The following is a 14,087-nucleotide window of genomic DNA, read 5'->3' as shown; positions in this document are numbered from 1 at the left end:
AGAGATGCTGACACCCTGGCAACTATCTCTGAATGAGGCAGTGCTAAAGTTGAAGACAGTTCATTTGTAAATAAAAGTTGAATTGGAGATCGACACTGGCCTCAGTGTATTTAAAATACATCTCCAGCACTGGGTTTGCATATTATTGTTATCCTTTTGTTAACAAACATCTCTGTGTGCAGTGATCAGCAGGGTTATAACATGGAGATGTGGGAACAGAATTGTTTAGATTCCCTACAGTGTGGAAACAGGCCCTTTGGCCCAACAAGTGCACACCAAACCTTGGAGCATCCCACCCAGACCCACGCCCCTGAACACTATGGGCAATTTAGCATGGCCAATCCGCCTAGCGTGCACCTCTTTGGACTGTGGGAGGAGACCGGAGCACCTGGAGGAAACCCACGCAGACACAGGGACAAGGTGCAAATTCCACACAAACAGTTGCCTGAGGCTGGAATTGAATCTGAGTCCCCAGTGCTGTGAAGCTGCAGTGCTTACCACTGAGCCACCGTGCCGCCCCACATCGTGTTGCTTTTGCACAAACTTTGACAAAGAGGAAAGGCCACTGATAATGGCAGATGCTGGAGAATCCAAAATAACAAAGTGTGGAGCTGGATGAACACAGCAGGCCAAGCAGCATCTCAGGAGCACAAAAGCTGACATTTCAGGCCTAGACCCTTCATCAGAGACGGGGATGGGAGAGGGAAGTGGAATAAATAGGGAGAGGGGGGGATGCGGACCGAAGATGGAGAGAAAACAAGATAGGTACAGAGGAGAGTACAGGTGAGGAGGGAGGGAGGGGATAGGTCAGTCCAGGGAAGACCGACAAGTCAAGGAGGCAGGATGAGGTGGTAGGTAGGAAATGGAGGTGTGGCTTGAGGTGGGAGGAAGGGATGGGTGAGAGGAACAACAGGTTAGGGAGGCGGAGACAGGCTGGGCTGGTTTTGTGATGCAGTAGCGGGAGGGGAAGAACTGGGCTGGTTTTGGGATGCAGTTGGGGAGGGGGAGATTTTGAAGCTTGTGAAGTCCACATTGATACCATTGGGTTGCAGGGTTCCCAAGCGGATGAGGAGTTGCTGTCCTTGCAACCTTCGGGTGGCATTAGTGTGGCACTGCAGGAGGCCTATGATGGACATGTCGTCTAAGGAATGGGAGGGGGAGTTAAAATGGTTTGCGACTGGGAGGTGCAGTTGTTTGTTGCGAACCGAGCGGAGGTGTTCTGCAAAGCGGTCCCCAAGCCTCCGCTTGGTTTCCTCAATGCAGAGCGGGTCAGGAGTGAGGGGGCAGGTCATTGTGAGGGGGGTCAGGACTGCAGGCGCAACTCACTGTGAGCGGGTCAGCACGGAGGGGTAGGTCGCTGTGAGGGGGGAGGTCGCTGTGAGCGGGTCAAGACTGAGGTGGCAAGTCGCTGTGAGTGGGTGAGGACTGAGGGGGCAAGTCGCTGTGAGCGGGCAAGGACTGCAGAGAGAAGTCGCTGTGAGCGGGTCAGGACTGCAGAGAGAAGTCGCTGTGAGCGGGTCAGGACTGCAGGGGCGAGTCAGTGTGAGCGGTTCAGGACTGCAGGCGCAGGTCGCTGCGAGTGGGTCAGAACGGAGGGGACAATTCGCTGCAAGCGGGTCAGGACAGAGGGGGCAAGTCGCTGTGAGCGGGTCTGGACTGGAGGGGCAAGTTGCTGTGAGCGGGTTAGGATGGAGGGGGCAATTCGCTGTGAGCATCTCACTGAGGCACGGCATCCCATTTCACTCGGTCACGGCATCCCACTTCACTCGGTCACTGCATCCCACTTCACTCGGTCACTGCATCCCACTTCACTCGGTCACTGCATCCCACTTCACTCCGTCACTGCATCCCACTTCACTCCGTCACTGCATCCCATTTCACTCCGTCACTGCATCCCATTTCCCACAGCCACTGCATCCCATTTCACTCAGTCACTGCATCCCACTTCACTCCGTCACTGCATCCCACTTCACTCCGTCACTGCATCCCACTTCACTCCGTCACTGCATCCCATTTCACTCCGTCACTGCATCCCATTTCCCACAGCCACTGCATCCCATTTCACTCAGTCACTGCATCCCATTTCACTCAGTCACTGCATCCATGCTGCGTGGTCCATGCTATGTATAAATGTGGCATAAAATCCTTACTTGGATGTTCATTTCCTCTTGTAATAACATGTGGCATCATTAGCATCCTTAATCACTTGCATTTAATCGGAAAGCCTGGTACAAACACCAGATAACATGACAGTCCTAACAGAATGCATTTTCCAATGCTTTAAACATATCGGCATGTGTGTCTCAGTGAATAAAAATCCTCCTCATTTTACCCCAATTATATCTCATAATAAAGGGAGTATGTCTGAAAGTCGTCTCATCCGAAGGAAAACAGACTTGCTCCAGGAAAGCTGCTAAAATATATCAAGAAAAATATATATGAAATGATTCTAGAAATTTCTGCAACACAAAGATCAAAGGAAACAATAGTTTGATGAACACACTGTTAAGTGTTGCACTTACACATCACATTTTGGAAAACAAACCACACTGATTTTCTACTTTATAAAAAAAAATTGTTCCAAGTCTTCATTATGCAGCACTGCAGTGAACTGAAAAGGTGTAGACTTTTAACCTGCAAAGAAAGCATGTGCAGAAGTTAAAACAAACAAAAAAAAGCCACTTCTGTCCTAAAAAGACAATATTATATTACAAAAGGCCAGGGAAGTTGGAGAATGCAGCATCATGCTTCCTGCAGAGATCAAGTTTTGTCTGTGTTGTAAAAAACAAAATAACTGTGGGCACTGTAAATCAGCAACAAAAGCATAAGTTGCTGGAAAAGCTCAGCAGGTCTGGCAGCATCAGTGAAGAGTGAGATCTGAGGAAGGGTCACAGGATGCGAAACATTAACTCTGACATTGTCTACGTCACAGTAAGTTATGTCTATTGCTTCAGCAAAATCGAACCAACTCTGAATGAAAATCAATGCTCAAGAAATATCCAAAACATCCGCTGTCCCCATTGTGGCTTCCTCTACATTGGGGAAACGATGCAGAGGCTTGGGGACCGCTTTTCAGAACACCTACGCTCAGTTTGCAATAAACAACTGCACCTCCCAGACACGAACCATTTCAACTCCCCCTCCCATTCCTGAGAGGACACGTCCAACCTGGGCCTCCTGCAGTGCCATAATGACGCCACCCGAAGGTTGCAGGAACAGCAACTCATATTCTGCTTGGGAACCCTGCAGCTCAATCGTATCAGTGTGGATTTCACAAGCTTCCAAATCTCCTGTCCTCCCACTGCATCCCAAAACCAGCCCAGCTCGTCCCTGCCTCCCTAACCTATTCTTCCTCTCACCCATCCCCCCTCCCACCTCATGCCGCACCCCTATTTCCCCTCATCCCGCTCCCTTGACCTGTCCGGCCTCCCCAGACTGACCTATCCCCTCCCTGCCTCCCTACCCATACTCTCCTCTCCACCTATCTTCTCCTCCATCCATCTTCCATCCGCCTCCCCCTCTCTCCCTATTTATTCCAGAACCCGCACCCCCTCCCCATTTTCTGAAGAAGGTTCTCGGCCCGAAACGTCAGCTTTTGTGCTCCTAAGATGCTGCTTGGCCTGCTGTCTTCATCCAGTTCCACACGGTGTTGTCTCGCATTCTCCAGCATCTGCAGTTCCCATTATCTCTCCAAAACAAAGGCTGCTGTCTTTCAAAACCCAATCTCAGATTTTGCAGATAGTCCTGACCCTGAAAAAATACCAAATATGTATAAACAGGAAAACTGGAGGTGAAACCATTCAAAAAATTTTCAGTGGCACAACGAATGTTGAAACTGCAAAAGCAGGTTAAGCACCTGTATATAAGGAAACTTTAAACAGACACTTACAGCCAACAAATGTGAGAAATATCCATTTCTTGCTGGATTACCAATTTTGCTGTTGGGAAAATAGGCCTAGGCTTAGCAATGTCAATTCAAACAAGATAGCCCCCTCTCAGAACTCAACACTCACAGTCGTAGAGTTCTGTTTTCACAGGTTGGCGGAAAATAGCATCAAGCACAATACACCAAATCTTCTTTGGTACCTTTTCCTTCCATAAAACTGCTTTTAGTAGATGCGCACAGAATTCATTTTGTACACATTGAACAGTTGGTAAGTTCAAGAGGCCAGTTCCAGCACTTTGACTTGCATCTGCTTCATCATCAAAACAGAACAAAATAAAGACCCACTCTTTCTAAGTCACGTTTTCCATTTTTAGTGACAAGGTGAAGTGCGAGAACTGCTCACTTGATGTTAAAATCTCTTAAGTATGTACCTACATATTTCAATTCTGTGAAATATGTGGAATGAGTTCGAGAGAAGGATTAATTTTCTTGTGCTGGGAGAGAGCTGGGACAGATAAAATAGGTTGAATGGCCTCCTCCCACGCTAAAAATGTCCATAACTGTTCTTGGCCCTGCTAAATTGAAGTGGCCATCCTTTCATTATGACTGTGAGACGCAGCATGTTACGATAGATGGCACAATGAAGAAATCCTTTGTTATTAATGAATTTTTCAGCACTCGGCATTCTTCCGAAGTCAAATGTTCGACATATACCTGTTGCGCTGACTTGGTTCCAAACAGTTATAATGTGGAAGTGCTGGTGTTGGACTAGGATGGACAAAGTCAGAGCTCACATGACATCAGGTTATAATCTGACAGGTTTATTTGAAATCACACAAGCTTTCGGAGTGCAGTCCCTTCATCAGGTGCGGTCAGGGAGGAAAACACACAGACACACAATTCATAAGCAGACAGATCAAAACATCATACAACTGGTGTGAGTGGAGTGTCAGATAATAAGTCTTCATCCAGGATGTTTGTTTATTTGCAGATATTTTGTTGAAGAAACACACAACTTGTAGTTACAGTCAGTGTGGTATCTAAGAAATTCTTGCTTTTGAAATAAAGGTTAAAACTCTAAGACAGATTCTGAACACAAGCCTCTAAACTACAAGTCAGAGTCTGACCTGAGATGTCACCTTTTGTACATTCCTGCTGCGCTGCCTGATTATCATGACAACACAGCACTGACATGGACTTTATAAACGCTTTACTTGCCTCTAACACTCTTGGTCACCTGTACAGAGTTATTATCTGACACTCCACTCACGCCAATTCTATGATCTTTTGATCTCTCTGCTTATAAGCTGTGTCTCTCTGTGGTCACCTCACTAACTGCACCTGATGAAGGGGCTGCACTCCAAAAGCTTGTGTGATTTCAAATGAACCTGTTGGATGACAAGCTGGTGTCATGTGACTTCTGACTTCAAACAGTTATAGAATGTGTTTTCAATCCTACCGTGACTTGACAATAAGTCAACTTCTTAAAATTTATAAAATGAGACTGTCAAGTGAAGTATGTCTAACCTTGAGCATTTAAAAAAGGAAATATTACAACCATAGTATAGTCAGACAGGAAAAACAGAAGGAATGATTGAATCGACTGTGTCTGACACCACACAATTAATCCCCCTTATGGAAGAAAGGTTGGCTGTGTTCTCTTTCTTCAGGAACATCCAGCTAATACCACCTTACTACTGCTTGTTTTATTCATCTGGTGTTCCATCTAATTCCTTGCAGTCTTGGTCAAACCTTCATGTAATTTACTTAAATTTTCAATGAAATAAATTTAACTTTATATTCCACAATTTTAACATTTCCTTTTAAGGTTTGAACAGTTCAGTTCGTACAGTGCACATGTTGTGTTAATAATTGGAGAACATGGTGGAAAAATCAAGATATATTGACAAGTAAACAAATGGCTAACTTCTGTTTCCTTGTCAGTGATGCCTTTTGAACAGAACATAAAGTTGCGCAACTATGTAGAGATAACAACTTAAAACTGGGAAGACCACTTTGTGGTCCCCACACCAATCTCTATTCACTACCTACTGATTGCATTACTCTGCCTTGGCAACAATGTAATATTACGCTTGTCTTAGCACAACCTTGGCATCTTGTTTATCCCATGATGAACGTCCGACCACACATTCATGCAATCCCTAAAGCTGTCTCTTTACATCTTTTCAATCCTGCCTACCTGTCTCTTGTCTTGGCTCATTAGCAGTGAAACCTTCATCTGGAACTACTTCACTTCTGGACCTGGCAATTCCAATGCATTCCCTGTTGAAGTCCCACATTTACCCATTGAAAACTTGACGTCGTCTAAAACTCCACTGCCCGAGTCTCACCTTAAACCAAATCCTATTCTCTGTACTTTCTACCTGACTGATACTGTTGACGGTAATTTTATTAAATTCTCATTTTTGTTTCCAAATCGTTCCTTGGCTATGCCTATCGCTATTTTCGTAATCTCCACCAGTCCAACTATACTTCAGGATATCTGCACTCGTCTAATTATGTCCTCTTGCCCACTCTTGATTTCAAACGGCCCACTACTAGTTGCCAAACATTTAATTGTGTTGGCTTCAAACCCAACAAGAGACTTCCTACACCTTCAGCGAGCAAACTCACATCCCGAACCTCAACCCGAGCAACAAATCTTCTCAAAACTCGCAAACTTCCTGCACCTCTTAGCCTCTGTACGTTTCCTCTTTTAAGGCACTTTTTAAAACAATCCTCTTTCATCAAGCTCTTGATCGTCAGAACTAAGAACTTAATAAGGCTCAGTTGTATTCTGGGATCGTGAATACTCCTTTCAGACGCCTTCAAAGTTTCCCTCCATTAAAGAGATTTTATAAGTGGTTCAAGTCATTGCCAAGCAGAGGGGGACGAATTGGGGAGTTACTTCAAAGAGCTATGATATGCCAAACGACCTCTTTCCACACTGGCCAACTCTGATTCTACAAAAACCAAAACGATTTTCAGACTTGGGAAGATCCCTCAAAAATGTCACAAGTAACCAGCTTATGGGCAGAGTCGAGCTGCTGAGATGATAGACCAGGATTTAGGGGTACCAGGAGTGATAATATGCTGAACACAATCAAATTTTGAGCTTGTAGAATGATGTGGTCTTCATCATTTTTGACACTTTGACCATTTTCCTTCCTTTCCACAGAACAAGTCAAATAGCGGCAGCACAATGTTGCATGGACGCTCAAGCCTGCTCCACCGTCGATGATGATTGTGGCTGGTCTTCCACATCAATTAAACTTTTGCTCATATCTCATCCTCTGCTCAAAACATCGATCTATTCACGTGCAGTATCCCTCTTGCGAACTTAATGAGAATTCATTCCAATCACTGAACTCCGAACGTTGACCCACCCCAGGTCAAAAAATTCAGCTGAGATCAGGAAGTGATCTCGCCTGTATGGCTGAGCTGGCTTTTAAAAAGTTTGCCAGTGAGAGACATTCATTAAAAAAAAATAATTGCATGGATTGCTCTCCAATCCTAAACTCTATTCAAATTCAGTTGGCTGAACGGTTGGTTTTTGATGCAGACTGATGCCCTGCAGAGAGGGCTCAATTGCCATACCAGTGAGCTGACCACAAAGGGTCTTCGCCTCAACCGCTCTACTTGACTGAGGCATGGTGATCTTCAGGTTAAATCATAACCAGTTGTCTCTCTCTAAGGAGTCGCCAAATGGCGTGCTAAGACTTTACCTTTAACCCTGATAACATGGCAACAAGCAGATAACTCGGCTGATGTCACTGACTAATAGAATCCTCAATTATACTGATATTCATGTTGTGATATCATCAGAAGGCATGCTCAACTAAGTTTTAATTTGCAAATTAAGTTAACAACCATTCAATCAATATTACTGAAGTACTCATATTACTGATCATCTCGATACAACATTCTGGTTACATCTGTTCATAAGTGAAGTGTAATGTAATTGCACTTACTGTGGTTTTATCAATGTGATCCTGCAATGAGTCAATAAGCAGGTCACCCACAGGTTGCCCATCAGTGTGGACCCCCTCAGCTGTTATCACATGAGCCTCAAGATCATCCAGAGCTTTCTGCAGTTCTTGAAGTTTCTCCAACGCCTTTTCCACCTGTTTCTGCCAGTTGCTCGCACGGGTTTTCAATTGCTCCCAATTTTCCTTCACTTCTGTTGACTGTTTGCGGACAGCTTTGGCAATTCTCTGGGCTCTCTCTTCCGGGGTAGGTTCTGGAAATATGAATGCAAATAATTTATCAACTATTCATGATTTTGATCGATAGATTTTCTTTCTAAACCCCTTTCCTTTAAAAGGTCTCTCTGGACTTTCTCCTGAAATTGGCATATATATTATAAGACTGAAGCACATCAATGATAAATTCTGTAATTAGCTAGCAGGTCGTCGAGTCATTAACAGAGAATCACAGAGAACCAATACAAAGCCAAATAAAATTCCGCAGATATTTGAAATTTGTCACGACCAAGGAAGCTTTAAAAAAGGAAAAGGATTACTGACTAAATGGGTACAATTCTCAACAAAAGATTTGAAAAATCCTTTCAGTGTATCTTTCGTAGCTATGAGACAAACATCCAACACAAACCAACTTTCATCTTTCAGGACTGGCAAGTTAGAATGATAAACCCAAAGTCTACCCTGCACAGTTCTCTCTAGAACTCACTTAATGAGGTTGTTAAGAGATGTAGAGATACCAAAGTGCGCAGCTGGATGAACACAGCAGGCCAAGCAGCATCTTAGGAGCACCAAAGCTTACATGTTGGGCTGAGACCTTTCATCAGAAAAAGGGGAGGGAGAGGGAGTTCTGAAATAAATAGCGAGAGAGGGGGAGGCGGATCAAAGATGGATAGAGGAGAAGTTAGGTGGAGAGGAGACAGACAAGTTAAAGAGGTGGGGATGGAGCCAGTCGAGGTGAGTGTAGGTGGGGAGGTAGGGAGGGGATGGGTCAGTCCGGGGAGGACGAACAGGTCTCAGGGGCGGGAAGAGGTTAGGAGGTAGGAAATGGGGGTGGGGTTTGAGGTTGCAGGATGGGATAGGTGGGCTGGTTTTGGATGCAGCCGAGGGGAGTGTGCAGCGGATCAGGGAGTCACCTGAGGGTGGTGGGAAAAACGTCTTTGGTGGTGGGGTCGGATTGCAGATGGCAGAAGGGTCGGAGGACGAGGCATTGAATCCGGAGGTTGGTGGGGTGGTACGCGAGGGCGAGGAGGACACTGTTTTGGTAGTTATTATGGGGAGCGAGTGTGAGGGATGAGGTGTGGGAAATGCGGGTGACACGGTCGAGGGCGTTTTTGACCACTGAGGAGGGGGAAGTTCCGGTCCTTGAACAACCCTCAACAGTTTCTCTTTCAATTCCTCCCACTTCCTACAGACAAACGGGGTGGCCAGGGTAGCCACATGGGCCCAAGCGATGCCTGCCTCTTTGGAGGTTACATGGAACGCTCCCTCTTCCGTACCTACACTGGCCCTCAACCCCACCTCTTCCTCCGTTACATCGATGGCCGTATCGGCACGGCTCGTGTTCCCACAAGGGGCTCGAACAGTTCATCCACTTCACCAACACCTTCCTCCCGAACTTGAAGTTAACCTGGACAATCTCTGATACCTCTCTCTCCTACCTGGACCACTCTATTTCCAACCACTGAGAAACAAATATCCATTTCAACTCCACCAATTCCCACAGCTACCAAGAATACACCTCCTCCCACCACATTCCTGCAACACTTCATCCCCTATTCCCCATTCCTTTGCCTCTGCATCTGCACTCCCAGGATGAGGTATTCTATTCCCGTATATCTCAGATGTCCTCATTTTTCAAGGACCACAACTTGCCCCGCTCGGTGGTTGATAACGCCCTCGACCGTGTCTCCAGCATTTCCTGCAACAAATCCCTCTCACCCCACCCCGCAACAACAACCAAAACAAAGTCTCCCTCGTCCTAACGTACCACCCCACCAACCTCCGGATACAACGCATCATCCTTCAAAACTTTCAGATTCTCTGGGAGGCTACGGAGGAGGTGGCGGAGCCTTTGGCCTTGATCTTTGAGTCCTCATTGTCTACAGGTCTAGTACCAGAAGGCTGGAGGGTTGCACATGTTGTGCCCTTGTTCAAGAAGGGCAGTAGAGATGACCCAGGTAATTATAAACCCAGTGAGCCTTCCGTCTGTTGCAGGAAAAGTTTTGGAAAGGATTATAAGAGAGAGGATTTATAATCATCGAGCAAGCACCAATTTGATGGGAGATAGTCAACATGGATTTGTCAAGGGCAGGTCGTGTCTCACAAGCCTCATTGAGTAATTTTGGAAGGTGACCAAGCACGTAGATGAGGGTCGGGCAGTTGACGTGGTGGACATGGACTTCAGTGAAGCCTTCGATAAGGTTCCACATGGTAGGTTATTGGAGAAAACATGGAGACATGGGATTGAGGGAGATTTAGCAGGTTGGATTAGAAACTGGCTTTGGCTGAGAAGGCAACCAGTGGTGCTTGATAGAAAATATTCAGCCTGGAGTCTGGTTACTAGTGATGTGTCTCAAAGATCTATTTTGGGACCACTGCTGTTTGTCATTTTCATAAATGACTTGGACGGAGGCATTGGTAGATGGGTTAGTAAGTTTGCAGCTGACACTAAAGTCAGTGGAGTGGTGGACAATGTGGAAGAATGTTGCAGGTTACAGGTAGACTTTGGATGAACTGCAGAATTGGGCGGAAAGGTGGCAGATGGAGTTCAATGCGGATAAATGTGAGGTGATTCACTTTGGGATGAATAATAAGAAGGCAGAATATTGGGTCAATGGAAAGATCCTTGGTAGTGTTGCTCTGCAGAGGGTGTCCATCTACGTCGATCCCTGAAAATTGCCATCCAGGTTGATAGTGCTGTGAAGAAGGCTTACGGTCTTTTAGGTTTTATTGGCAGAGGGATTGAGATCCAGAGCTGTGATGTCATGCTGCAACTGTCCAAAAAGCTGGTGCGGTCTCATTTGGAATACTGCGTACAGTTCTGGTCGCCCCATTACAGGAAGGATGTGGAAGCATTGGAAAAGGTGCAGAGGAGATTTTGCCTGGTCTGGAGCGAAGGTCTTCTGAAGAAAGGCTGAGGGACTTGGGTCTGTATTCATTGGAGAGAAGGTGGTTCAGAGGGGATTTAATAGAGACATACAAGATGATCAGTGGATGAGATTGGGTGGACAGTGAGGGTCTTTTTCCGAGGATGATGACATCAGCTTGTATGAGGGGGCACAGCTAAACAGTGAGGGGGAATAGATTTGAGATAGATGTCAGAGGCAGGTTCTTTACTCAGAGAGTGGTAAGGATGTGGAACCCCCTGCCTGCCAATGCAGTTAGCTCAGCCACATTAGGGGCATTTCAACAGTCCTTGGATAAGCATATGGATGATAATGGGATCGTGTAGGGGGATGGGCTTAGATTAGTTCACTGGTCCATTCACATCATCGCAATGGGCAAAAAAGCACACCGTTGTCTGTACTTCCCAGGAGGCTAAGGCAATTCCGTGTGTCCACAAGGGCAACTTTCACTGATGTACCACAGGAAGCATCCTATCTGGATGCATATCACAGCACGGTTCCTCGAGCAAAACAATCCCTAATTATTATGCTCCTGCCTTTCTTCTTCCAGGCAGAATTGGTTCTGCTTTGTCATAACTATATTGGGAGAAAATCCACGCTCAGTCTAAGTTAATTCTTCCAACAATTCAGATACCATGGAAGACTGAGCAATTAGTTGGTGTGTGTGTTTGTGAGAGAGAAAGAGAGAGAGAGACAAAGCCAGAGAGGTTGCGGGGCGGGGGGCGGGGGGGTGGGGGTGGAAGGAGACAGAGAGAGAGAGAGAGAGAGCAAGAGAGCGCGAGAGAGACAGAGAGAGCGCGAGAGAGACAGACAGCGCGAGAGAGACAGAGAGCGAGAGAGACAGAGAGCGCGAGAGAGACAGAGAGCGCGAGAGAGACAGAGAGAGCGAGAGAGACAGAGAGAGCGCGAGAGACAGAGAGAGCGCGAGACAGACAGAGACCGTGAGAGAGAGAGACAGACAGACAAACAGAATAGGCTACAGAATGTGAGTGTGTGAGCGCCTGAATCAGACAGTGAGAGAGATGTTGCTGAGGTGGAGATAGTTGAGAGTGTCGATCACCAACAGTCTCTCCTGGTCCACCCAGATCGTCGCAATGGGCAAATGCGCACACCAATGTCTCTATTTCCCCAGCAGGCTAAGGTAATTCGGTGTGTCCACAAGGTCAACTTTCATTTATGTACCAGAGAAAGCATCCTATCTGGATGCATGTCACAGCATGGTTTGGTAACAGCTCTTCCTAAGACCACAAGAAACTACAGAGTCATGAACACAGCATAGTCCATCATGCAAACCAACCTTCCATTCGTTGATTCCACCTATACTTCCTGCTGCCTCGGGAAAGAAACTGACATAATCAAAGGCCCTTCTCACCCGCCAATTACACTCTCTTCTCCCTTTTTCTGAAGGGAAGGTGTCAACAAGTTTGTATACATGTGTGAAAAGATTCAAGAACAGCTTCTTCACCGCTGTTATTGGACATCTGAATAGGACACTGAAAAGTTTAAATCTAATTTTGATCTCGCTCTCTGTGCATCTTCTCTGTAGCTGTCACTATGTTCCATTTCACTAATGCGCCTTGTATGGTATGATCTGTCTATACTGCATGCAGAAGAAAACTTGTCACTGTACTTGGGCACATGTGACAATGATGACTCAAATCAAATTGACTGTGTGCAAGAGAGAGGTGAGTGTATGATTGTGTTCAAGAGTACAAAGACAGTGCATGAAAGCGTGAGTGTGCGCATGACAGAATGTGTGTGCCAGTCACTGTGCTCAAGAGTGTGTGAAAGAGAGTTAGCACAAGAAGGGAGTGTTACAGCATGCATGAGGGAGTGAGAGTGTCTCTAAGAGTGAGTGAGCTTGACAGCAAGCGAATTTGCAAGCGTAAGTGTGTGAGGGAGAGATTTGTGGTAGTGTGTGTGTACTTGAGAGGAAGAGCATTGGCAAAAGATCCTGCGACAGTGCATGCAAGTGTGCCACAGAATGTGTGCAAGACCGTGTACGACTGTGTGGCGGTATGGACTATGAATGAGTGAGAATGTGACAGAGTGTGTTTGAGAGAGACTGTGTTCCTGACTTTTTTTTTGTTTGTGTAGTGTGTTTGTGCATGAGGGACAGGATATGCATGTGCAACATAGTGTGACTGTGAACTTCTGTTTGTGCCTGTGAGTGAAGTGATGGGGGAGAACAGGGAGAGGAGAGATAAAGACTGAGAGAGAGAGGGAGCATGAGAGTGAGATGAGATGAGGAATTAGAAATGATGAGTGGTCAATACCTGGAGGAAAAAAAAACAGCGTGTGAGCGTTAAGAGAAGCCGCTGGATCTGATATGGAGGCTATTGTCTTGTTGATTGTACTGAATGAAAAGCAAATGTCACCTCTCAGTGTCAGGGGACAGGAGATGTGCATTAGAGAAGGAGATATAGTCAGCCTTGTCGAGAAGGAGATATAGTCAGCCTTGTTAGAGACAGCAGACACGTTGCAAATGCATAGAAACTGACATTAAAGCTTTCTTGTCAATATGTAAAGAGGTGAGACAAATATGACGAGTTAATATTGTACCTTTGCGCTCAGTAAAATCATAGAATCATGAATCAGAGAACCCTTACAGTGTGGAAACAGGTCGGTCAGCCCAACATGTCCACACTGCCCCTCACAGCATCCCACCCAGACCCATCCACCTATAACTCACTTAACCTACACATCACTGAACACCTTGGGAAATTTAGCATGGCCAATCCACCGACCTTGCACATCTTTTGACTGTGGAAGGAAACTCGAGCACCCGGAGAAAACCCATGCAGGCACATGGAGAATGTGCAAACTCCACACAGAAAGTCACCAAAGGGTGCAATTGAGACAGCAGTGTTAACCAGAGCCACTGTGCTCTATATTATGCTCATTAAGCTGCAAGCGTTTTTTTTTAAACGCAAGGAAACGTACCATCGTCACATAATCCAAGTGGTTTCAATCTTCTGTCAGCTTTGAGAACTTTATCCATATCCACAAGGGCAAGGTGATGTTAACAGTGTGAGACCGGTTAATATGCAGCAGCTCGCCATGCAAAAAATTAACGGCACTTTCATTGCTTTT

At 45.9% G+C, this 14,087-nt stretch overlaps 1 protein-coding gene across 1 annotated transcript; it reads right to left on the bottom strand.

The window, feature by feature from the left end:
* Positions 1-3,125: 3,125 nt before the first annotated feature.
* LOC132208122 (utrophin-like) lies at positions 3,126-14,042 on the bottom strand. Its single transcript, XM_059643859.1, has 3 exons — positions 13,938-14,042; positions 7,858-8,126; positions 3,126-3,750 (listed from the first exon to the last, which is right to left on the bottom strand). Exons 1-3 carry the CDS (start codon positions 13,993-13,995, stop codon positions 3,604-3,606), a joined length of 474 nt encoding a protein of 157 aa, XP_059499842.1. The 5' UTR covers positions 13,996-14,042; the 3' UTR covers positions 3,126-3,603.
* Positions 14,043-14,087: the final 45 nt, after the last annotated feature.

Source organism: Stegostoma tigrinum, unplaced genomic scaffold (assembly GCF_030684315.1).
Source record: "Stegostoma tigrinum isolate sSteTig4 unplaced genomic scaffold, sSteTig4.hap1 scaffold_296, whole genome shotgun sequence".
Classification (NCBI taxonomy): domain Eukaryota; kingdom Metazoa; phylum Chordata; class Chondrichthyes; order Orectolobiformes; family Stegostomatidae; genus Stegostoma; species Stegostoma tigrinum.
Note: the sequence above shows the minus strand (reverse complement) of the source record. Positions and strands in the feature narration are given on the sequence as shown.